General features: G+C 37.2%; 1 protein-coding gene across 1 annotated transcript; it reads left to right on the top strand.

Moving 5' to 3' along the window:
• Positions 1-15,031: 15,031 nt before the first annotated feature.
• LOC149029249 (uncharacterized) lies at positions 15,032-25,136 on the top strand. The gene is given in 10 exon segments (XM_089142708.1): positions 15,032-15,784; positions 16,425-16,481; positions 17,152-17,267; positions 17,341-17,579; positions 19,787-19,983; positions 21,090-21,608; positions 21,611-22,477; positions 22,480-22,579; positions 23,054-24,924; positions 24,926-25,136. Coding segments are annotated over 10 exon segments (4,851 nt in total). The 3' UTR covers positions 25,058-25,136.
• The last annotated feature ends 2,168 nt before the right edge of the window (positions 25,137-27,304 follow it).

Raw genomic sequence — 27,304 nt, 5'->3', positions numbered from 1 at the left:
ATGTAACACACTATTACTTGATAAAAATGCATATAATAGTCATGCATGGTTAAGGAGTACACATAGGAATATAACCATTGAGTTCTCAAAGTATAAGCATGTTTACATAATCAATGTACTTGAGTTAACGACTGTCCTTACCTTAATCGAGTCGTAAATAAAATCAATGATCACCAAGGATAGTCCCAAAAATCAGTGTTGCTACCCTAGACAACATACAAGTAACATCAGAGAAGAAAACAATCGAATCGGAGGTCAAACAAAGCAATTCGGCCAAGTACAGGGATGTTACCATCTCTTGGTGGACTGGCTTGGTCGACTGTCAGCCGACCAAGGCAGTCGACCAAGACTTGTTAACCATGGGCAGAATTGAAGACTTGGTCCGAAACTGACCTTCCGGTGCTCCGATCGACACGAATTTTGGAGGGCATGATTATAACAATATGAGGATACTACACACTAAATTTCATGACGATCCAACGGTCCAATTATAAATACCCAAATCGAAGCCTTATGTTCCATATGATAAATATCACAAATCGAATTGGAATTGATTGAAATTGTAAAGAATGATGGGAATCAATCAAGAGAATGGTAAGAATCAAGTTAGAATCATGAATTCATAGTAATCTAGACCTAACATGTATTTACATATCAGTTTTGAATCAAGACAAGGTTGAAAGGGAAGAAATCAAAATAATGAAATGTAAGCAATCCTAATTGAATCATAACATAGCAAGAATGGGGTGATAATCATGGGATTGAATGGGGAAAACTCATGGTTAAGTGTTTGCAAGGTTGCAGCACTTCAACCATGGTCTTAAGATCATAATTTAGTAGAAAATGAATAGATTAGAAGAAGAATAGAAAGAATCATACCTTGAGTTGATGATTGATGTGTAATACTAATGATTGGAGTCAAAGATCTTCATAAACATCAAGAAAAGCCCAAGAGAGTGTCCAACTCCATGCTCTGGAGTGCAAATGATTAGTTTAGGTCCTCATTCACGAGTTCCAAAAAGGTAGGGGCAAAATGGGAAGTGATTTTGTAACTTTTCGGATTTCATTACTGTTGGTCGACTGTCAGTCGACCAAGGCATGACAGCAACTTCAGGAGTGGATTTGGAAGGCCAGACAGATCCGAATTGAGTTGGGTTTTCTCCTACAAGTCAATCAACAAGTCTCTTCTACCTCCACTTCGGGTCTTCAAACCTGCAATAGTAAAAAATCCAGGCCGGGTCAGGGTTAGGATAAGGCCGGATTTTACACCTGTAACCAAACAAGGTTGGTTTGAGATGCTTAGAATTGTATGGAGATCATCCCAACCTTTTTGCCTCAATGTATCTGATGGATTTGCATATATTGCTACCATATTCCATCTAAATTACCCATTCGATCTTCAACTTCCCTAAACAAATATTGATCATGAGTTTGAATCAGTGATAGTTGGATTTGAGGATTGAAGAGAACAAACCAAATTCCCCCAGACATGCCCACATCTTCACTTCTAAAGTTAACTTCTCCACGAAGCTTTTTAATCACATCCTCAACTCTTTTACCACTTATACGGGTCTCCATAATAATAATTCCATCAAAATTGTATTCTTGTTTGTAAAATTTGAGCGTTGAAATAAATGCTTTACTTCCCGCCCTCTACAATTCCACACTAAAACCTTCATAATTAACAGATTGAAGGTTGGACATCCTCCTACATAAACTCATTGTCCCCAAGGGGATGGATCGATTCTTCATTTATGATCAGTTTTTCCACATGTACCCCATTTGCAGGGTTGATATTTGGCGGTTTACCCAACTCTGTTCTCAATGCCAGTTGATCGACGTTCATTTGGTTCTCTGTACTAACAGTAGCAATGTTTCCCAATATGTGGTTTGGATCTTGATTTTCTCTTCTTCCATTCTGCCCATTAAATTCTGCATGCAATCAACTCCTCCGTTATCTTTCACTTTACCTATCGTGGCGTGTGCTCATTGGATCTCTACTGGCAACGTGTAACTTCTGCAAGCATCAGTTATTGGATTTGTAGCTCTTAGACGTGGGCCCATATTGTTAATTGATAATTGTTTAGGAATTTCATCCTGTCTATCAAATTTTGGAGTTCTTTCCTTATTGAAACTCTGTTGAATTTGCCTAACTTGACCAGTTTCTGGAACCATCATAGCATTTGAATCCGATTGGGACTCTAGTGGCACCTCATTAGTTTCCTCCAACATGAGCGCTGCGAACCTAAAGCCCAGAACTTGTACGATAGCTCTGTTTCCCAGTTGTTCCCTATTCTGATTTTGCCCCTTTCTAACCTTGGATTCCTTCTCTGGCCATTCCTTTGACAGTTTTCCTATTATTTTCATGTATCTGGTTTTTTGGACATGCATCGATGGACCATATGTGGCATCAAGAGGATGTTCTTCAATCTCCTTTCCTTTCTCTTCAAGTTCACAGCTTCTCCTCCCGAAGGAATAATTGCATGTGGCTCAATTTCTGTAGGAGGTATAGCTATGCATTGTTCCTGGGAATACACAAATTTACCACATGTGTAGCATAAAAGATGTAATGACTCATATAAGATTTGATGAACTCGACCGTTTAAACGAAACTCAGAGAGTAGAGGTTTAGTAAGATCCACTTCTACACAAACCCTAGCATATTTACCTCTTAAGGCCTACATTGTTGTTGTATCAATTTTGATAATTTTGCCCACCCTATTCCCCAGCCTATGTAGGAATAGATGGTCAAAATAGTCTATTGAAACACCTGGAAATCGAACCCAAACAATCAATTGTTTCAATACTTCTTCTTCTGGGATGAAATTAGGCTCCCATCTTCGGATTGATAGATAATGATCAAATATAATCCAAGGTCCGTTCATAAGGACCTTTAGGTAGTCCTCTTGCTGTCCAAATTTTGCAATATAGAATGCATTGCCAATATCAATAAGATCTAGGGCTCCCACAAGACTTCCACAAGATATTCTGTCTACCAGAGAGGGTTTTGAAACTTACTGTCTTTCCCACAAGTTTAATTATCAGTGACTATCTTCAAGGTTTTCGCATTCTTTCTTTATCTGCCTTTGAAAGCTTGATGGTTGGGCAGAATCTCTCATCACCTACGCCTACACCTTCCTCGCCGCCTTCGTCGGACTCCGAGTCCCATTCAGATTGTTCACCAACTAGAAATTCATTATGATCGATCCGTCCAGTTTCTTCCATAGTTTCATCTATGTCTCCTGCAGTTTGAAAGCCAGCCAACAATGCAGTATAGGTTCTAGTTGGTGGGGATTCCTATGGTTCCCCATCACCAACTCGCCATTTCATCTTCTTGTTGCTTTGGTGAAAGTTCTTCCACTGACACCCCCAACAACACCCTTCCCTCCCAACGGCAGCATCGTTCCCTGATACCCTTCACAAAACCCTAGCTTTTTGACCTATTTCTATTTATAAAAGGCTGAAAAGATGCAAAAACAAAAAATAAGGAGACCTATTTTCAAATTTTCTATGAAAATCACTTTTAATTGTTTTTGCGGTTGTTTTAGAACGCATGTGCTTTTAATCTAAATAAGTAAGATTAAAACGATAATTATGGAATTTTTTATATCAAATTATTCTTTACCATTCCATCATCCTCAATGCTTCACCAGCTAATTTTGCCTACCCTTGGGCTGCGTTTGTTTGCTGGAATAAAGGTGGGGTGGAAAAATTCTGGAAAAATTAATGTTTTCCTTTAAATCCTAAAAGTGTAGTTTATTTGGTTACTTGAGGTGGCAAGCAAACTTTTCCACCCCAAGCCTTTTCAAAACCGCACAAAATGTGTGGGACTTTGGGGAAAAGTGTGAAAAAGTAAAAAGTGGGACCCACAATTATCACTCTTCCACAAAATCCATTTCTTTCCTTTCCTTCTCCCTCACCCCACTACACATGGGGCCCACATTTTTTTTTTTCCACCCCACCTTTGCAAACAAACTTAGCTTTGTTGATGAATGAAAGAATAAAACCTTCTTTTCTTCTTGAATTTAAAAAAATTTCCATTGTCTCATAATATGTTTATAATCTCCTCTTTGAAAGGGGTTTCAACATCACTTTCGACTTCATTTACTGGAGAAGATCGAGAGATTCATCAGTCTAAACGCAGTTGTTTGCATCCAATTGCATGATCTCAGTTTTTCTTAATTTTCTTCAAATGCATATTAAAAATTGGTTTTATAAATGCTGACGCAGTGTATGGTGTAGAATAAGGAAATTACATAAACTGAAAAATATCATCCAATGTTGGCAATCCTTAGAAGAGAACACTAATGTTTATATATAGCTGAGAAATCTTAAAATATTAACAAAACAAAACTAAAACTAAAATTAGGAATCCAAATCTAACTAGGAAACTAAAAGTGCCCTGAAAACCCACTAAACAAGGGAATTTGGCGGTCAAGACGATGCCTACTAGTGAACCCTGTAGAACCCGTTGTAGTGCTCGTAATTTTTTTTTTTTTTAATATATTGTGGGTCTCGTAACTCTTCTTGGATCAAAAGCTAAGAGTGTCAATTTTGTACTTAAACCGTTTAACATACTGAACCATGCCATCTAAAATCGCACCGTACCACACCGTTCAAAATTCGAAAAACTGAAAATGAATTTCTTTGGTACGGTTCCAGTTTTAAGTACTCATACCGTTGGTATGTACCGAAACCGTACCGAACTGGTGTAGTACCAACTTAGGGAATATAAATATAATTTTACAATTAAAATACTTTACATTTACCCTATCCCTAATTCCCTGTTTCAGTTTTTCGTTTCGTCCTTCACTCCTCTTCATAGATTTACTTGTTTTGTCTCTGTTAATATCATATTCTATCGATTGTTTGATCGAAATTTCATTAGGATCTTAATGAACTAATAACAAAAGTAGCATGAATTCGTTTGTACTAAAATTGTACCGTAATAGATACCGTGTTTAAACTGTTTTCCCTCACCGATTTAATATCCAAACCGTATCAATCCGTTTTGCAATTATAGAAACCGTACCGTATCATGTAAATTCAGTACGGTACGGTTCTGGTTTTCAGTATTTAAAGTTGGTACTATACAAAATTACCAAAACCGTTCCGATTGACACCCTTATCAAAAGTTACGACCGTTTTGAGTATTACGGTAAAACCAAAACTACGTACTTTGACTTCCGAGTTTCACCAGCTGTATGTCATGAATTCTGCCCAAAGGTGTTTTCATAATGATATATGTGTGCTCTTTCTAGTTATGTATTTATAAGTTACATATTAAAGTACTAATAAAGTGATAGAGTATCACAACTGTATGTCATGAATTCTGTCCAAAGGTGTTTTTCATGATGATATGTGTGTGCTCTTCTGTTAGTCACATTCTGTCTTCAACAATATAATTGATATTGAGATTCTTATAAAGTCAAACTTCAAGAAATTGTAAATGATATGTTAACCACACATTCTTGATTACTGAGAAACTGATGGATATGACTCATAAGAGTATAGAAGACAAAAGTTGTTTTTTGGCAAAGGTGAAAAGTAATTATGTCCACTTACTGCCTATTAAGAGGTCCATAAAGGAACACTTGAAGAGTTGTTTACCCATTGAATGCACTGTTTTGAAATTGTTGAATGTAGTAGCACAAAGATACTAAGTCTCATCTAGTATTGAAATAAGTATATTTCTCTGTAAGAGTTTTTTTTTTATCATAAGGTGTGATAGTTTTGGAGGAGTTAGGGATTATTTCATTAGGATGATTATTTTTCAAGATAAAACTCATGATTCCTAATGTTTCTTTTTATTACCCTTGCTATTATCCATCAATGCCCTTTGCATCCTCTATTGAGTTTAGAATTATAAAGACCAATACTTTTTTCAAAAAGAAACTTTGTTCTTATGAGCATCAATACTCATAAAAATGTTTAGGGTAAAGATAAGGAGTCCGGTCAGACTAACAATTTGGGACCTATGAAAACTTCCTTATAAATAGAGATGATTGTTGCTTCTTCTTTTTTTTATGTAAGTAGAAGTTGCATTGAGTATACGGTCTGGTTAGCTAAGTGCGAAAATAAAAGTTATGATTATTTGGTTCTTGTTTGGAGATCTGATTTTCTATTGTCCCATTCGGTTTTGGTGTCTAGATAGTGGTCTTTATTCCGCCACCTTGCGTATAAATTATTATTTCATCATATTTATTGATGATCACTCTTAATATGATTTTTGTACTCAATTAAGGAATAGTCTAAATCTCTGAGATCTTCAAGAATTTTTTTTAGACTGAAGATGAGAAATTGTTGTTCTAACCGGGAGGAGAGTATTATGGCTGATATGAGGATCCTTGGAAGATTAAGGGCCCATTCGCCAAATACTCTGAAGATTCGGATATAGTTGGTCCGTTCACTATGTTTGATAGTCCCGAGCAAAATTGTGTAACCGTAAGGCTTAATCACACCCCTGTGGACATAGTGAGGAGTATGATTATTCATAAATCTAACTTGAACCATTTTAGCGTTTGAGTTGTTCTACAAATCTAAGGTTGTATATTCCAATAATTGCGAAGTTGGAACATAAAAGTTTTTTCATTGCTAATTTGTTTCTTACTCAGATCTTGTTTTTACCATCTTTGTTAAGACACCAGAATTGTGAATTCTTAAATAGTTTTCTGGAGTTTGATATAGCCAAGAAAGGTAGCTTGTTCCCAGACTACTTGATATAATTAACATGACTATATCGTTGGCATTATGGTTGACCCAATTACTAGAAAGTTGTCTTTAATTAGATTTATGTTGGGTGCAATGAGATATATGATATTGTTGATGAGACATAATGATGCTTGGGAAGCTTGTTAAGTTGCCCGAAGGCTTTAAACCCATTTATTTTAAGTGGGTGTATAAGACTAATAAATATTCATGAGGAAGGATTGTAAGGTTTAAAACCAAATTGACAGCTAAAGAATTTTCTCAGAAAGAGGAAGTTGACTACTTAAATTTTCTCACCTATCTCTTTTAAGGACTCTTTCAGAGTTATACCAAATGGATGTGAAAACTGCATTTCTGATTGGAAACCTTAATAAGGAAGTCTATCTCTTTTAGCCTGAGGATTTTGCGGTTGATGATTTTAATCATCTTGGTGTAGATTCAAGATTGTCTAATTTGTGGTTTTAAGTAAGTTTCCAACTATGGTACTTAAAGATTGATATGTTGTGACTTCATTCGATTTTGTTGAGAAACTTGTAGATCAATATATATATATATATGGTAAGGTCAGTGGGAGAAATTTTATCTTTCTTATTATTTATGTTGATAATATTTTGCTCACTAGTAGTGACGTTGGCCTACTGCATAAAGATCGAGCAATTGTTATTTGAGAATTATGATGGTAAGGCATCTTTGTCTTGGACATTGAAATCCATAGGGATTGTTCATGCTATTTATTGGATCTTTCTCAGAGGGCATATATAATTTATATTTAAAGAAGTTCAGTATGCTAGATTGCAGACTTGAGAATGGTTTTGATTCTCAAGGGAGATACACTGAGCTTATTACAGTTGCCCTATAAAGGATACTGAGAGAGAGAACAATTGAAGAAAGTATCTTATCTTGAGATACTTGAAGAGGACAATTGATGATATGATAATCTACAAGCTTGTTCCAGACCTATAGCATTAGGGTATATATAGACTTTGATCTTGCTAACTGTCCGAATAATAAGAAGTCAACTTTAAGTTGTTTTCCTTGATGGCAGGAGGGATAATATTGTTAAAAGTGTGAAATAAAGTAAAATTACTTATTTCATCATATAGGTTGAGTTTGTTACATGTTATGGGGTAGTTTCTCAAATTGTTTGACTAAAGAATCTCATCAAATAATTGACAGTTCTATTTTAACATTCTGGATAGACCTATCCAGTTGTACTGTGATAATAGTTCTGTTATGCTGTTTATTAACAACAATAAGGGTATCACAGGGTCTAAACACAAGTAAATTAAGTATTTGACTATTAAAGAAAAAGTTAAAGGTGACACCATAGTAGAACATATTTGTACAGATAATATGGTTATAGATCCCCTAACTAAGGTTTCCTTCCTAGACGTCTTTGATAAACATGCGGTAACTATAGATTTAGGAGGAACCTTAGATGCGGTTGTTTAGTGGGAGTTTGTGAATTTTGCTCTATTGTGTAATAAGGTATTATATTTGTACTTGTCTCTTGTATGCACTGATAATTTATTTGAATTCAATAAAGTTCTTTGGTGACATATTAATGTTCACATTATTATCATGTTGCATGTTATGAAAGTCTTAAGGTATGCATTTACCTTGAGCAAAAGATAAGGCATTCATGTATTAGCCTTGAGGTGTGTCATGTAACACATAAAGTTAAAACTCGAGTTATAAAGATGACATAGGTTCGTGGGAACCATAATGTATATATAATCTCATTTTTGTGGCATTGAGTCACAGGTTCGTGAGAACCGTAATGTACATATAATCTCCTTTTTGTGGCATTGAGTCACAGGTTCGTGAGAACCGTAAAGTGTATACTTCTATGGCATTGAGTCACAGGTTTGTGGGAACCATAAAGTATATTTTCTCGTGGCATTGAGTCACAGGTTCGTGGGAACCGTAAAGTATATTCTCTCATGGCATTGAGTCAGGTTCGTGGGAACCATAAAGTGAGAGATTTGGACTGACAACGGAATGACACATGAGGATTTCTATAAAGTGTCATTAGTCGCCACACTACCATATTGCATCCATTTTCAGTAGAGTTAAGAGTATTTGTGACCATGGATGGTCCTGTGTCGCTTAAAAGATGCAGTAACTGTCATGATTCGGTACTTAAGGCTCTATGTGAAGGGATTGAGTTTTAGGATTATCTTCAGATCAATATAAAGTTGTGCACATCAATGTCAAAATGTTTTCAACATGTTTTTTCAAATGTTTTTTTTTTTTAAACAAAAGAGATGTTTTGTTTTGCTTGGCTGTGTCACAATCAATTTAGCCCAAGTGGGAGAAAGTTAGAATATTAATTAAATATTCCACATAAGATGGGCTTTATCGATTTTGTTACACTTTGATTTGGTTTCTTATTGGTCTAATATGGGTAATATACGGTTACTAAAACTCTTATATGGACTGGCTAGTGTGGGCTAATAGGGACCGTTAGATCTTGATGGTCGATCTAACGGATTTGCCTATATAAAGGATGCTAGGTCCCTCCTCTAACCCTAATCATAATCACATTATTCTCTTCGTTAGTTCAGAGAGGTTATACCATCTAGCCATTGAATAAGGAAGAGTCTAGAGGAGAAGATCCAGCATCAAGTTGATTATAGAATCAACTTCCACCTCAAGTTCGTTCCTAGTGGGAGACATAAAGAAGATATTCCACTGCGCTTCGTCTCCAATGAATCCTAGAAAGGTATGTTCATCATCATCTTGTGTCATTATCATACTAAGGTGTTTTTAGTTGATCTATGCGATCTTGGATAGAAATATTCTTACATATTAATCCGTTTTGCAAATATAGATTCCGTACCGTATCATGTAAATTCAGTATGGTACGGTTCTGGTTTTCAGTATTTAAAGTTGGTACTATACAAAATTACCTAAACCGTACCGATTGACACCCTTATCAAAAGTTACGACTGTTTCGAGTATTACGGTAAAACCAAAACTACGTACTTTGACTTCCATTTGGATTTCTGCATATCCAAACGCTTCAAAAACTCATAACTAACACTTTACGCATCAAATTCAGAGTGATGTGTTCTTGCAGAAACTCCAACAATTCTGAAGATCAAAGATCGTTGAATCTGCATTTTTAGATTATGCCGGAGAGGATGGTTAGAGGAAAATATAAAATAAGATACATGAAGAAAAAGATGAGTATGAGGTTCAGAAGAGTTGGATTCATCAAGCGGAAATTGATTAGTTCAAATTATAAACGAGTTGAAGTTAAATCCAAAGAGACTCAGTGAAATCAAAAGCTTCGTTGTTAGATGGCGATAACAATAGGTCTGATGTGCAAGCACCCCATCTCTTCTTTAAGGTGCCTAACTCCTTCAGATTTTATGAAGAAGTGCTTATCTGCTTATGCTCAAACAAGTGTTGGATTTTTACATCTTTGACATTGATTGCCACAAATTAACCAAGCACCAAGAAAAAATGGTTGATTACTACTGATCTCTGCTTCTGTTCCCTTCTAATCATACTCCACCTTCCATATTGATGAATGATGGGCAAGGTCGCAAGTCAGTAACCTTTGGTTACGAAAAGAATTCATTAATTCTTTGCTTGCTTTGTACCATACTCTATTGACCTACTAGACCTTTTTTTTTTCTTTTCTTGGTACGTAGACCTACGAGATCTAGAACTCTAAATAGGTAGTTAAAATCCGCCTCTAAATTCACAATTATATTCGTTTAAAAGTGTCAGAATTTTTCTTACAAAAAATTATATATGTGTCCGTCTAGTCAGCAACGAGATTCGGATTCGAATAATTGCTTATTGAATCTGATATTGTTCAGAAAAAAATTTACCTGGTGAGAGTAAAGTATTAAACATGTTTTTCTTTCAAAAAGGCTGATAATTGGATTCGCAAACTAGTAATCTAAAACAGGCAAATTGAAAATCAGTAATTAAAAAAAAAAAAAGAAAAAAAAAAGACAACTAGCAATCAATATTGGATAGTTTTTTGGATTGGATTATCATCAGATATTCGATAAAGTTCTGGATTCTAATTCAGATACCTTCTGTAAATTTTTGTCGGACATCAGATAGGATTGAGATAACAATTTTGCTTATTGGATTTGAATTCAGTAGTGGTGTATCCAAGACATATCCAATCCATTTACAAGTCTAACTAGGCCTCATATTTTTATTTTTGATAAATAATTAGACCTTAATGGAAGACAATAATACTGACGATGAAACCCATTAATATTGGTGGTCAACACCATGGTTTCGAGTATCGCATGAAACAATACAGTACTAGTCGATGCACATCCATATTAGATATTGTCAATATGATACATATCAGTACATCTCTTTTCTTTTTTTCTTCTCCTCCCCCCCCCCCCCTTAAAGGACAGTATTACATGAAAAATGTTTTGACAACTATGATAAGATATTCGATATGAGATAACCTCTCTTAAAATCACCTGATTGACACAATACTGAACACTAGTACTTTAAACCCTTGTTAATACACACCAAAACATATAAAAAAAAAAACTGGAAACTGGAAACTATTTGACCTAGCCACACGTGCTAAATATCACCAAGTTTATCACTTCAAAATTTTTTTGTTCTTAAACTAACAAGGTTATATATTCCGTATGGAATAATCTCATTCTTCCTCCCGCCCTTGTAGCACAAAAAAAGGGATTAGCATTATTGACCCCATGATAAATTTGGCATTTCAGCATACCATTAGGTCCATTACAGCATCCTGCTCAATGGGCCTTTCAAAATGCCACTATGATGGTGAAATGACACATATAATCATATATAAAGCAATAGTAACTAGGAGGGCGTAGTTTTTTTTTTTTTTTTTTTTTGGTCAAAGGATAAGAGCTTTATTAAATAAAAGAGTTTAAGCCAGGAGACCTGGACAATAATAACAATTGATCAATCATGAAAATAGGTGGGACATTCTGCCATGATTTAGAAAGAGAGAAACAACGGGCTCCCTTAGCAAAGAAATCAGCAAATCTATTACAGGACCTATTGACGAAATTAAAATGAACATAATTGAAATCTAAAGAGTCACAAAATCTCAAAAACTAAACTAGAACAAATCCAATCTAAGGAACTATGAGCACCTTGAAGTGCCAAAAGTGCAGGTAGAAAATCTGAATTTACTTGGAGATTGGAAACTCCTAAAGTCCGCCCAAGAAGTAAGTCATCTCTAATAGCTTGGAGCTTAAGAATTGCTGCCGAGCTACCCAAGCAATCAAAACACTGTGCTACTACAAAGATGCCAACCGAATCCCACAAGATGCAATTCATGTCGCCCTTGCTTGTGACCCATCCCAAGAACCATCCACAGATACCTGAAAATACCTCACATCTTCCATAGGAAGAATTAAAGCAATCAGTTGCCTTTCTCTTATCAAAGCCAATCCTTATGTTGAGATTTTATATATCTGCACACAAAAAAGAAAAGTGAGTCATAGTGTACGTAATTGAAGCATCAATACCACGAAAGAGATAAGCATTTCTAGTGTTCCAAATACTCCAAGCTAAAGCACTCCAAATTTAGTTGACTCTATCCAAATCATTGCAATCCTTAAATTTTGTGTAGATGAAAGCCATCCAATCATGGATATGACTTCCTCTAAGAATCATAAATTTTGGGTTCCAGACACTTAAGAATCAGTAAATGGCTCTTGATAAGCCAGGGACCTTCGAGCATGGTGAACTGCTTCTTGATTAAGCAGTCGGATGAGGAATAGAAGTCGACCAACTTGCCAGACCTGTAAATCTCTAGGAAGACCCCAGGCCTTTGTCAGTGAAATAGATAACGTAGACGGACTGACTCTCTTAGAAGTGGTCACCTTCCTAATAACAAAATATTCTTCATTACCAGGTGAAGGATTAAGTAGGGAGTTGAGCTCAGGTAGGTCATCCTTGGGCAGAATAATGTCTGCTAAAAAAGCTACTGCATCCAGTGATTGGGTTGGTGGGGAAGAGGAATCCATCGGTGGGGTCGCCATTAAAGCCTACACAACACAAATAAGTGAAAGAAAAAAAAAAAACTAGAAAAAGCTATTTAGTCCCAGGGAGTCACCAAGATGTAATAAAAAACAACACAGTAGAGGACCATCACCATTCTTTGAATAAAAAACAAATTGCAAAGCTATCAAACAAAGTTAAAGGAATCTCAAAGATGTAAAATCTTACTCAGAACTAATTGAAAATGGCAAAAATTCAAAACAAAGCAACAACTAAAAGTGTGTGTGAAAGTGGAATCAGAAGTTGGATGAGAAAATGATTAGAAAATGCAATATTAATAACTGAAGAAGCCGAAAAGCAAAACCAACCCCTCACGGGAGGGGAAACCCCATAGCTCCAAGAAAGTTAATTTGGAGACTAGGGATAAGAACCAACCTAGCAAGGTAGGTCATAAAAGCTGGAAATTCTAGTCTAGCGAATGTAGCGATAACTTCCGGTGAAGTTTGAAAACAGTCTCTTAGACAAGAGAGAGAAAAACTTTGAAATTTCACAATGTTATGAGGATTATCACAATTTCACAATGCAAATTTTTTTTTTAACTTCGAAATATATAATTTAAAAAGATACGCCAAACATATGTTGTGCAACTGAAGCTCTCAAACGAGGGATCAACTTCAGCGTTGTGCAACGTCTTTTTCTTTTAGAAATTATGGTGACTAGTGCATACCCTCCTCTTAGCTCCTACTTGTTTTCTTTATCTTCCTTTCTATTCTTCTCTGCCTTGTGTGTTGTTTCTTTTGCAGGCTAATTAATTCGCCTGGGGGACATGGGATGGAGATAAGAGTCTACGGTCCTGGTTATGGAAGAGAGTCGGTGGGTTTCAAGTAGCAAGATTTGATGCTGTGATTTTCCATCACCTTCTGAAATGGCTGCTAAAATGTTAATGGCTCAACCTACCAACCATACCCCTGTTTTACCTGAATACCATTAATGGCTGCTAAATTCTGGACCACTTATTCCACCAACCACTTATGGAAATTCCTCTGCCTATTGTCAAAACTGCAACGTTACATTCTATAACGTTTCTAGAATTGGCAATAACCCTTCCTACCTGACTTTCCATTTCTAGCTAAACTAAACTCCCCTTTCACTTGAGCATTTTACTACTAATTAAAGGAGGAAGATGAATCGTCACTGTGGACGTGTTTCCTTTAACAACCCTCCACACCCTTCATCTTCCTCTTTGGGACCACAGGCAGCCTCTTCGGCTTGTTTCACATCCAAAGCCCCTGACTCTAGGAGTGTTGTGGTTGCTGAATCCTAGAAGGTGGTGGCACCTTCAAGAGAATAGCACCACCCCCCTGGTCAGCCTTCTTCTGATCAATTACATCATGGTCATGTCCTATATGGTTATGCCTTAGGATTTCTTCGTGAGCTGATTACCATCACCCGAAAGAAGCTACTGGATATTTGGTCCCCTTTGGGAGCCACATCCATATCAAGTACAGGAAGAGAGAACTTCAAAGTCAACTTCAACTCAAAAGAGCAAAGAAATTTTGTTATGTCGTTATCTCCTTGGTGGATAGGGAATTTCATATTACATTTGGCTCTTAACCCATTTCCAGAAAGCAAAAAGAATGTTTTACTTCCACCAATCGTGACTTGGGTTCAGCTGAGAGGCATTAGAGCCGATTGCTTCTCTTATGAAGCTGTTCTGAAGGTTGCATCAAACATGGGCAGAGTCATTGAAATCCAGCTGAATGCTTTTGAGGTGGGCTTACCCAGTCACACGGCAAGAGTGAAGATGGTTCCAGACATCAACAAGAGAGTTCAAACAATAACTTCTATCAAGAATATAAAAAATGAATGGATCAGTGTTGAGGTAAAATATGAGGTGAAGATAATTTGCTTAAGGTGTGGAAAAATCTCCCATCAAACAGGCTTTTGCAAGAACTATGAAGTTGAAGATGCACCACCCTTTGTTGATGCTCTTCAAATGAAAGTTTTTGAAGGAATAACCACAGAGCCACTTGGAGGAGGACTCTCAAGAATCCTTACTTCAGAATGTATCCACGGTTTATTGGCTATGCCAATAATAACCCCCACTATTTTAGGATGTGAAAATGAGGAGGACCTTGATGAGGTGCAGCGTGTACCTGAGTTTGTACCTGAATTCCATACTACAAATGAAGGCACATATGTTTCAACAGGAGATGAATCCACAAACAGTGAATCCAAAAGTGAAGATGTTATGCCAACAACAAGAAACGGCAGCAAAGTGGACCAGTTCACGGTCCAAGAAAGAAGACAACTAAAGGCTTCTCAAAAAGATATGTAGAATATGGGAATCAAAGGACAACAAAAAGAAGGGATAAAAGATAAGGCTGAAGGAGGAAAGAACAAGCAGAATAAGCTGAACAAAGGGAAAGAAAAACAAATTGAGGGTGAAGAAGAAGAAGACAGCAATAAGCTGGAGCTGAAAATGTTACTGGAAAGGCAAAAGGAATTAGAAATTCTACTGAGAAATCAGCAGGAGCATCATCTGCATCTAAGCAATGAACAACAGATGAAGGTCCAAGAAGCAAGCAACCTGGCCATTCTAAAATTAGTGGAGCGTATTGAAGGCCTTGAGAATCAATTTCTAACCTCAACCTCATTGAACCAAGATCTGCCAGCTGCCAAGCCAAATGATATTTTGAAGGAAAAATCTCAGGAGAAGATCGGCTGCTCGTTCCCTACTACCAATGCTTCTGAAGGTGATGACTTGGATAGGCTCTCTACTGATTCTCCTTTTGGCAGCAGCTCAAGTAAAAGAAGAAGGATGATCGAGCTAACACCTACCCAATCTGTTGTGGCTGCCCTGTGTACCAATCTTGACACCACACTCCATAACTGTATCGAACCATTAACCGTGTATTACCAGTTCAAAAGCGAGGTGGAGGCGCGACATCAAATCTTTGATCAACTTACACATCTGAACAACCTGAATATCCCAAAATCAATGGGAGCTGATCATGGCTACAAAATCCACACCGACACTCAACCACCTTCTAACCAAGCAGAGACTCAAACTCCAAATCCTATGGCCCCCCAGGTATTCCCGTATCATCTATATTCTGATTTTTTTGATCAATGCATAGTTTTTTTCATCCTTTTATTTGCAATAATTGTTGGCTGGTTTAAAAATAGCTGCTCCCCATCCAAAACCCGAAACCATAGGTCCTCTTAATAGCTTTGTCTTGCCTCTTGCTGTGTTGTTTTGGTATGTTAATACCAAGCTCCATTGGTTCTTGTTGTTATTTCTCCTAAATATTATTGCATTTTTATGAATGCTTTTCTTTAAATCTGTTTCTTTTCTTTGCTGTTGGAAATATCAGAATTTTAATTCATCGGATATTGTTCAGTCCTCTGATTAGTTGTCCTTATTTGTTCTTACTTTCTAATTGCCATTTCTTACCACCTAGTACCCTTGATCTGTTGAGGTTGGTTGGATCTATGAATGCTCTTCGGACTATTTCGGCTGCAAACCAATCTTTTTCAAGAATGAAAAATTTATCATGGAATGTGAGAGGTCTCAATGGGAATTTCACAACTCAATGCTTAACCAAAATCCTAAACAAACACAAGTCAGACCTGGTTTTCTTATGTGAAACCAAGTGCTATGATCATGAGATCTTTCTTAAAAAACGGGGTAATTATTTCAAAAATTACTCCTCTGTTGAGTTCTCAAACAGCCAGGGCTTGAAGGGGATGAAAGGTGGAATTTGGACCCTGCAGAAGGCCAGAACAGGGTGCACAGTCCTAAAAAAAGAAATCTCCTTTATGGCCATCAACTGCTCTTTTGAAGGACGAGAGTGGGTCACGATCTTCATATATGCCCCTCCCAAGTATGCCTCAAGGAAAACCTTCTGGAGTGACCTATTGTGCTTTACCCAATCTGTGACCAAACCGTTAATTTTCATAGGGGATTTCAATGAAGTCATGTCTCAAGAGGATAAGTTGGGAGGAGTTTTCAAACCATCGCCGGCGCTACCGGCACTCCAACACCTGGTCTCTTGTATGGATCTACAAGAAATTGCACAACCTGGTCTATACTTCACTTGGTCAAACAAACACAAACCACCAAACCTAATTAAAGAAAAGCTTGATAGATGCTGGGCTTCACCATCTTTGATTGCTCTCTTCCCAAATGCCATGCTAAAGAAGTTGTCGGCAACAGGTTCAGACCACAATCCTATTTCACTCTATTTGGCTTTTTCCAAACCCTCGGGGCGGAAATTGTTTTATTTTCAAAATGCTTGGCTAAACCACCCTCTTTTCGAATCGGCGGTTGAACAAACATGGGTAAGTGGAGGTAATTCATCTCTCGATTGCAAGCTAGCCAATCTATCTCGATTCTTAATTCATTGGAATAAATCTGTTTTTGGGAACATTGATAACATTTTTCACAATATCTCTAAGGAAATTGAGGTAATGGAGAATCTATCAACCCCGGACTGGGATAGAATCACATCAAAAAAACATGCTCTCTCAAGGGCTCTTGCAGCAGGAAGAATTCTGGTTTCAAAAATCAAGAGGTAAGTACATCAAGGATGGCGACAGAAATACTAGGTACTATCACCTATCTTCTAAAATTCATCTTCATAAAAGGAAAATTGAGAATATTGAATACAACGGAAAATTAGCTTGCACTGCTTTTGAAATTGCGAATGCTTTTTCAAGCCACGTGCAAACTTTATTCACTACTTCTCAACCTCTGGACCCATCGTTCATTGAATGCCTTTTCCCAAATATGGCCAGCTGTGGGATCTTGGATGGAATCTCGTTGAATCCATCCATGGAGGAGATCAAAAATACTGTGTTCTCCTTAAACCCACACAAAGCACCTGGTATGGATGGTTTTAATGCAAGTTTTTATCAAAAGCACTGGGATTTAATTAAAAGTGATCTTTTCCAATTTGTTCAAAAATTTTTCAATAAAACCTCTTTCCCCTTTGGTGCAAATCACACTCTCTTGTGTTTCATCCCAAAAAAGGAGCAAGCAAGATCAGTTGGTGATTTTAGACCAATTAGCCTTTGCAATTTGAGCTACAAAATTGTAGCAAAAGTGCTAGCTCGGAGACTCAAACCCTTGTTGAGCAACTTCATCTCCCCGTTTCAAGGGGCTTTTGTGGAAAATAGACAGATTATGGATAACATTTTGTTGGCCCAAGAAAATTTTCATTTCATGAGAAAAACGAAGGGCAGGACCAGATATATGGCTCTCAAGCTTGACATGTCAAAAGCCTATGATAGGGTGGAATGGAATGTGATAATTAAAATTTTTGATTTCCTGGGTTTTGATCAGAAATGGTGCACACTCATCAATTCTCTAATATCTAGTGCATTTTTCTCGATCAAACATAATGGCAACCCGTATTTTTGGTTCTCTGGAACCAGAGGACTGAAACAAGGTTGCCCCCTCAGCCCATATCTTTTCCTTTTCATTATGGAGATCTTGTCAAGACTATTGTCTGAGTACAGATCTCTCAATCTTTTTAAGGGGATAAAGGTTGCCAGAAGAGCTCCTGAGATTTCCCATCTTTTCTCTGCTGACGACACTTTCTTGTTTTGTCGGGCAGAGAGAGAAGATGTCTTGGCCATGAAAGCAGTCTTAGAACTATTCTCTGACATTACAGGACAAGAAATAAATTTGGAAAAAAGTGGGGCCTATTTTAGTAGAAATGTACCCAATTAAGAGAAAATTTGGATTTTATCCACTCTAGGGATCAATGAAATGAGGAAAGACTCACTTTACTTAGTACCAAACTGATTCATGGCCAATCTAAAGTGAAGAATCTCCACTTCATCATCAACAAGATGAAGCAGAAAATGGCGAACTGGAAAGCATCCAGTCTTTCTTTTGCAGGAAGAAGTGTGTTGCTACAATCTATTTGTCAAGCTCAATCACTCTACCACATGCAGTGTTTCAAATTCCCAAGTACGGTGTGTAGAAAAATCGATTCTCTATGCCAAAGGTTTTGGCTAGGAAATCCAACGAAGGAAAAACAGCTTACACTCATCTCATAGGACCGATGTTGCCAACCTAAAGAAAATGGAGGACTGGGGTTCAACAAAATGGAGGACATAAATAAAGCAATGCTACTAAAGCAAGGTTGGAGAATGCTCAAGAATCCAGAAACCGTGTGGGTACAGACTCTGAAGGCAAGATACTTTCCAAACAGTTCTGTTTTCGATCCGAAAGTGATGAAAAAAAATGGGTCATGGACATGGAATAGCATATGTGGAGTATTACCAGATCTTCAAAAAATGGTGTGGAGAAAAGTAGGAAATGGGAGGAACACATCTTTCTGGTTTGATCCATGGATTGAAAATCCAGATCACAGGTTCCATCAAGTTCCGAAAAATGATAGGTGGGCAAGAAATTCAACAGTAGCGGAAGTGAGAAATTCAGTCAATTTTGACAACAGGGAGTCATTTCTACCTCAAACTTCTCTATCTTTTTATCTTTCAAATATTAATCTCAATGCTAATAATGATGCTTGGATACCCCTTCTTTGAACTACCCTTACACCCGAAATTCAAGACGTTCTTTTGGCGTCTGATAAATACAGGACTTCCCATAAAGGAGACACTTGCCCAATGGACCTTAATGTCTCCAATATGTGAGATGTGTGGTAACTGTGTTGAAACTCTTTGGCATATTTTTTTATCTTGTGAATGGACAAAAAGAATTTGGGCAGCAAGACCCTTAGGCCTCAAACAGAGAGATTGACACATGCATCAATCACTGATCTGTGCAACTCTTTTATTTCTGACCCTAGGCAAGATAAAGCTAATAAGAAATGGGTAGTATCGGTCTTTATTATCACTTGCTATTTCATCTGGAAATAAAGAAACAATAAAATCTTTCAGAAGATGAATCCCAACCCAGAAAAAGTGTTGTTCAACACTTACAATTGGATCCAATCTCTGGAAACCAACACAAAGAATCCTTTAGGGTCCACACCTAGAGAGATGATGGTTTCTAAACCACACACATGTTTATGCAAAACTATGACTAACTTAAGCTATTTATCAATGTTGATGTGTGCAGGGGTACATAATGCAGCATTAGATAGAATTGGATGGAGTGTGGGACTATTCTGGGAAGGACACCTAAGGTATCTCAGTGCAGGAGGACTGAAGAAGGGAAAGATCGTGGAGGCTCTTCTAAGTGGAATGATGGATGGAATAGAAAAGGCACTAGTTTACAACATACAAGTAGAAGAAATATGGAGCAATGAAAAGGAAGTGCTTGATCTACTCTCACCACAAAATCACATGAAATGACTGATGAGTCCTTTGCTAAGGTAATGGAGAGGTTTCAAAGCCTTCTCCAAGAATGCCCTCACCATGGTATAGAATTATGGCATTTATGCCAAATAATTTATGAGGGTATCGATTACCAAACAAAGCAACTGTTGGAATCAATGTGCCCCACAGGATTTACATCATTCACTGATGATTCCGAAGCTTGGAATTTTCTTTTAGACCTAGCAGATAGAACTAGAGAATGGGAGTCAACCCAAGAGTCTGAAAGGACTAGTAGAGGATATTTTGTTGATAGCCAAGTCCATAAGGAAGTACAAATAGATAACATTTTGAAAAAGTTAGAGACTTTGGTAGTTAAAGCTGCACCACCAAGTCAAGCACATTTTATTTACAAATCTATTGCTATGTGTGCATGGTGTCAGTCTCCTACACATGTAATTGAGGAATGCCCTAGCTATTCTGGAGGCCAACATGAAAATGTTAGTGCGATGTTTCCAAACCCGTACAGTAACACGTACAATCCTGGGTGGAAGAATCATCCTAACTTTTCATGGTCTCAAGGGCAAAACCAAAATGGATTAAGCAATTATTCCACACAAAATCAATTTGGTGCCCCTCAAAAACAAAATGCCCAATTTTCTTATAATCCAAATGTCCAGTTCCCTCAAGCCTCTAATTTTCAGAATGCCAATTTAGCTAGGCCTGCCAATCCACCTATTGTGCCTCGTATTCCTCATATTACACAAAATCAATCACCACCTGGTTTCAATAGAGGTAATAATCCAGAGTTTTCTCGTCTTTCTACCTTAGAGAAGAATATGGAAGTACTTTCTAGCACCTTCATGACTTCTATGCATAATATGGAAAAACAAATTTCCACTCTTGCAAGTGCTTTGTCTGAGCGAGAAAAAGGTAAAATGCCTAGCCAGCCTGAGTTAAATCCTAGGACTCAGATTCAACAAAAGCTACCAAATCAAGTCAACCAAGTTGAAACCACTTCTTCTTCTTTAGAGCCAATTACTTCTGTGTATGCATTGAGAAGTGGAAAAGGATATTTAACAGGTGAATCTCCTATTACTGACCAGAGCAAAATTAGTAACCATCGTGATGCGGAGAATGTTCAAGTATCTCCTAATGAGGGTTTGTCTGAAGAACCCTTAGAAGTTGAGGAGGAACCAATTGCTTTAGAGGTACCTAAGTCTAATGAATCATTATCTGAAACCTTGAGAAAAGAACAAACTTCAAATGAGAGATCTTATGTACCTAAGGCCCCTTTTCCTAGCCGATTAGCAAGTACCAAAAGGAATGAAAATGTTGACAAAATTTTAGAAGTTTTCAAAAATGTGAGTATCAACATTCCACTTTTAGATGTTATTTCTCATGTCCCTTCTTATGCTAAGGTTCTTAAAGACTTGTGTACTCAAAAGAGAACCACGAATGTCCCAAAGAAAGCCTTTCTAACAGAAAATGTGAGTTCAATCCTTTCAGAACAAGTCCCGATTAAGTATAGAGATCCAGGAAGTCCAACAATTCCATGTATTATTGGTGATAAGAAAATAGAAGATGCTTTACTAGACTTGGGCGCTAGTGTTAATTTCTTGCCGTATATCTTGTTTATAAACAATTGGGTCTTGGGGAACTCAAACCAACCTCGGTTACTCTCCAGTTGGCTGATAGATCTGTCAAAATACCCAATGGAATAATTGAAGATGTGTTAATTCAAGTAGGAGAATTTGTTTTTCCTGTTGATTTCATTGTCTTAGACACACATCCAGTCACAAATCTTAAGGACCAAATTCCTGTGATATTAGGGAGACCATTTTTAGCTACAAGCAATGCTCTTATTAATTGTCGAAATGGTCTTTTGAAGTTATCATTTGGGAATACATCCATTGAGTTCAATGTCTTTAGGTTGGGGAAACAACCAAACTTTTCTGAGAATATTAGTATGTTGCAAAGCAATTCTGATGATATTGATTTCTCCATTGAAAAAGGTTTTGAGGATGACTTTTACACTTGTTTGGAAGAACTAGAGGATATAGGGAGTGATTTTGTTTCTGATATGATGAGCTTGCAACAATTTAATGAACCACTCGGTAAGCTGTCTAGAAATCTTCCTGTCCCATCTGTGGTTGAGGCCCCCCAACTAGAATTGAAACCTTTGCCTTCGACTCTTCGGTATGCTTTTCTAGGCTCCAATAAAACTCTTCCTGTAATCATTGCCTATGATCTTACCAAAGACCAAGAGGATGAGCTTCTTAGTTTGCTTAAAGACAATCAAGAAGCCATAGGTTGGCAAATGACCGACATTAAAGGAATTAGTCCCTCCATAGTTCAACATCATATAAATTTGATTGATGGATCCAAACCCTCTAGGGAGCCCCAAAGAAGGGCTAATCCTGTGATGAAAGAAGCCATTCACAAAGAAGTGTTGAAATGCATGGATAATGGGATTATCTATCCCATATCGGGATAGCCAGATGGGTAAGCCCGGTCCAAGTTGTTCCTAAGAAGTCCGGAGTCACGGTAGTTACATCTACTACCAATGAGCTCATCCCAACTCGTATTCAAACTGGTTGGCGTGTTTGTATTGATTACCGGAAGCTTAATGCAGCTACTCATAAGGATCATTTTCCTTTGCCTTTCATTGATCAAATGTTAGAACGTTTAGCCGGCCATGCTTATTATTGTTTCCTTGATGGTTATTCTGGCTATAATCACATTCCTATAGCACCCGAAGACCAAGACAAAACCACATTCACATGCCCATATGGAACATATGCCTATCGACGCATGCCCTTTGGGTTATGCAATGCTCCTGCCACATTCCAACGGTGCATGATGAGCATATTCTCAGATATGGTAGAGGATTATTTGGAAGTATTTATGGATGATTTCTCTGTTCATGGGTCTACCTTTTCTGATTGCCTTCACCATCTCCGCTTAGTTCTTGAACGTAGTAGAGCCAAAAATTTAGTTCTTAATTGGGAGAAATGTCACTTCATGGTGAAGAATGGAATAGTCTTAGGTCATATTGTTTCTAAGGAAGGAATTATGGTTGATAAGGCTAAGGTTGATCTTATATCTAATTTACCATCACCTAAAAGTGTCAAGGATGTTAGATCATTTCTAGGTCATGCTGGTTTTTACCGCCGCTTTATAAAGGACTTTAGCAAGATAGCCAGACCATTAACTTCATTACTTGCTAAAGATGTCCCCTTTCATTTTACCTCTGAGTGCTTACTATGTTTTGAACTATTGAAAGAGAAGCTCTCCACCGCTCCTATAATACAAGCACCAAATTGGTTAGAACCCTTTGAGTTAATGTGTGATGCTTCTGATTATGCTTTAGGGGCAGTGCTAGGTCAAAGGTTAAATAAGATGCCCATTGTGATTTCTTATGCAAGTCGAACCCTCAATGATGCACAACTTAACTATACGACAACTGAAAAAGAATTTTTGGCTGTTGTGTTTGCATTAGAGAAGTTCCGCTCATATTTGATAGGTAGTCATGTAATTGTTTACACTGATCATTCAGCTATCAAATATTTGCTACAAAAGAAGGATGCAAAATCCCGACTCATTCGTTGGGTCTTGCTACTACAAGAGTTTGACTTAGAAATTAGGGACAAAAAGGGAACTGAAAATTTAGTTGCAGACCATCTATCCCGCCTTTCTAATTCTAGAAAGGAAGAGAGTCAAATTCTAGAAACATTTCCAGATGAGCAATTGTTATCAGTAAACACGGTACCTTGGTATGCAGATATTGTCAATTATCTTGTGACCAATGAAACCCCATCCCATTGGTCCACCCAAGATAAATATCGGTTCCATTCACAAGTGAAATATTTTTTCTGGGATGATCCATACTTGTTTAAAATAGGTTCAGATCAAATCATTAGGCGTTGCGTACCTGAGCATGAACAAATGTCTGTTCTTTCATTTTGCCATGATCATGCCTGTGGGGGTCATTTTGGGCCTAGGAAAACCGCAGAAAAAGTGCTTCAATGTGGGTTCTATTGGCCTACAATATTTAAGGATTCATTTTCTTTTTGCAGAGCTTGCAAAGCTTGTCAATCTCTTGGTCGAGTGACCAAAAGGAACATGATGCCCCTGAATCCAATTTTAATTGTTGAAAATTTTGATGTTTGGGGTATTGATTTTATGGGACCATTCCCTAATTCTTACGGGAATCTATATATTCTATTGGCTGTCGATTACGTGAGCAAATGGATAGAGGCCATAGCTTGTAAATCAAATGATCACAAAGTGGTAGTCAAGTTTTTAAGGGAAAATATTTTCTCTCGTTTTGGCACTCCTCGTGCTTTGATTAGTGACAGGGGCAAGCATTTCTGTAATCGGCCTTTTGAGGCCTTGATGAAAAAGTATGGAATCACCCATAAGCTTGCTACTGCATACCATCCGCAAACAAGTGGTCAGGTAGAGGTTTCCAATAGACAGATTAAGCAGATTTTAGAAAAGACAGTTAACCCCACTCGTAAGGATTGGTCAAATCGTTTGATTGATGCTTTATGGGCCCACAGAACTGCATATAAGACGGATTTGGGTCAATCCCCATACCGTTTAGTGTATGGTAAAGCTTGTCACCTCCCAGTTGAATTAGAGCATCGGGCTTTCTGGGCAATCAAGAAGTTGAATTTTGATCTTGACGATGCGGGTATCCATCGTCGTATCCAACTATCTGAGTTGGAGGAACTTAGAAATGAAGCCTATGAAAACTCAAAGATTTATAAGGCTAAAACTAAAACCTTTCATGATAAGCATATTGTTAGGAAATCATTTTCTATTGGTGATAAAGTTTTGTTATACAATACTCGGCTACATTTGTTCCCAGGAAAATTGCGAACTAGATGGGAAGGTCCATTTATTATTCACCGTGTTTTTAACCATGGTCTTTGTGGAAATAGTTGATCCTCATTCTAACCAAATTTTCAAAGTGAATGGTCAACGTTTAAAGCCTTTCCTTGAAATGCCAAGTGTTGATAGTGTAGAGATCATTGATCTCTATGAGCCTTTTTACACTGGTGATTGAGAAACTCCAAGGTATGCCCTCTTTTGCCTTCCCCTTATTCTTCTTTTCATCATGCATTGAGGACATTGCATTACTTAAGTGTGGGGGGGTATAGCTTCGTTGTAAATTTTAACTTTGACTTTTGGTTAGTATACATATTCTTTCAATTGCTATGATGTGTGAAATGAGAGTGATTTTGGTACCCATTGTGAACACATAAAAACCCTGTTGAGAGGAAGGTAACTTGTATATATGTTGAGATAAGACTTTCCTTAGAAAAATAAAAGGCCCTTAACTTAAGGCGTTGAACCATCTATGAGTTTTGTGGGTCCTTGTTTCTTTGGCTAGAAGTTGAGATCAATTTTGTGTATGGCATGACAAAAGAAGAAAAAAAAAAAAAAAAAAAAAAAAAGAGTAGAAAGTAAAAGTTGAATTCCTTGGAACTAGACAGGGCACTCCGACTCAGGAATCGAGGTGACTTGATCGAAACTCTTAGGAAGGAGATTATTGAAAAGAATTCTCGCATCACTTGTCTATGTGGGCATATGCAAAGCAAAGCTACAAAGTAACTTGGGTTTCTGGTGTCTGCTCCACCATGTCATTCAAGCCAACCGTAGTGGAGTAATGTAGAGTTCACTACTCAAAAAAAAAAAAAAAAAAAAAAAAAAAAAAAAAAAAAAAAAAGAGAAATAAATACAAGTGTCATCAATGCCTTGGTAAAATTGTTTGGTCAAAAATACTTCAAAACCTTAGTCCTTGGTCCCCTTACTTTATGAGTGGTTTTGCTTAAAGGAGAGGTGTACTTGAAAGATATAAGGTGAGTCCTTGATTGAGATATATGCTAAGTCTCAAGAATCAATATGGGGTAATAAAGTTCAAGTGTGGGGGATCTTAAATCAATTGTGAGAAAAATTGTCATAGCTATTGATCCTGTATGAGTACTTACCAATTGTTAGAGTTGGAATTTGCAATGTTTTATTTTGAGCTAAAATTGGAATTTTGGATGTACATTCACTGCAAACATCCACGAGACAAAACTCGTCCTCTAGGGGTAACCTATTGGTTTAAAGGCCACGTTGCACATGCTAAGTGTAACCGTGATTCCTACGAAAGTGAGTTAGAATTTAGTTTGTTGCACTAGTTTCTTACCTGCATTTGTATTTTTCTTTAATTTTTGCTTGAGGACAAGCTTAATCTAAGTGTGGGGGAATCTGATGAACACATTTATGTGTGAAATCTTAGGGCATAAAGCATGCATTTTATACACTTAGAATGGAGTTACCTTGGGTTTTATGTTGTTTTTGCAGATTTTAGGACTTTTCAAGATTTAAGCAAATATTTGGAGTTTTGGGCTTGAATCATGCTATTTTACACGTCAAGAAGTCCATTCAAATTCTCAAATGCGAAAATGGGCCTGATCTGGAGCATGATGGGCTAGAGATGTGTGATTACGGGCCAAATCCGAAATATTGAAGAGATAAAGAAGGCAAATTTGATCTACGGCTGAGATTTTAAATCAAATCTACAGAGATATTATTGAGAGAGTCCAGATGGAAAAGAGTCCTTGCATACCTCAATATCTTATTTTCTATTTGGGATTTGATTAAAGAAAGAAAAAGAGGAAAAAGAATTATTTTCAGATAAGGATGAAGCAAAAATCCCGTTTTTGAATGCCTCTGTCCAGTTTCGATCAAACCCTTCATCGAACGGTCATCCGATGTCCGATCGTGCTGATTTTTGGAGGAGAGCTTCACGACTACTTAAACCTCAAATCCAACGGTGGAATTATGCATCTGATCTCTCTAAGTCAGCGCGATTAGTACGTCAAAACCCTAATTGGATGAGTCAGATAGAAACCCTGAGTTTTATTCAAATTCAGCCGTGCTTCATATCTCATGTAAACTCTATAAAAGGAGAGCCTACTCCATCAAAAGAGAACGTGTCTTAGAGCTTAGTAGAAGCATTCTTTCTTCTCTCTTCAGTTTATTTATGTTTTCTCTAGTTTTCTTTGCTTGCATTAGTGAGATTTAAATTTCTAGATTCAATGTTTAGGTTTAATCTTTTTATGTAATGCAATTCAAGTTCAAGCTTCAAGCTTCAAGATTCAATTTTTTTAGATTCGTTTTTCTCTGGGTCTAGCAATTGCAGATTTAGATCATTCTAGATCTAGATCTGGTTGTTAGGGTTGGTTGAGATTCGAATCGTTTGTTCAATTCGCAAGTAAGTAACCTTCTTTATTAATCTTCTCTCCTCCCTCCATTCCCGCTT

The sequence above is a fragment of the Hakea prostrata genome, chromosome 1, assembly GCF_041222555.1.
Source record: "Hakea prostrata isolate BN-2017 chromosome 1, UWA_Hpros_2, whole genome shotgun sequence".
Classification (NCBI taxonomy): domain Eukaryota; kingdom Viridiplantae; phylum Streptophyta; class Magnoliopsida; order Proteales; family Proteaceae; genus Hakea; species Hakea prostrata.
This window is presented reverse-complemented; position numbering and strand designations above follow the sequence as displayed.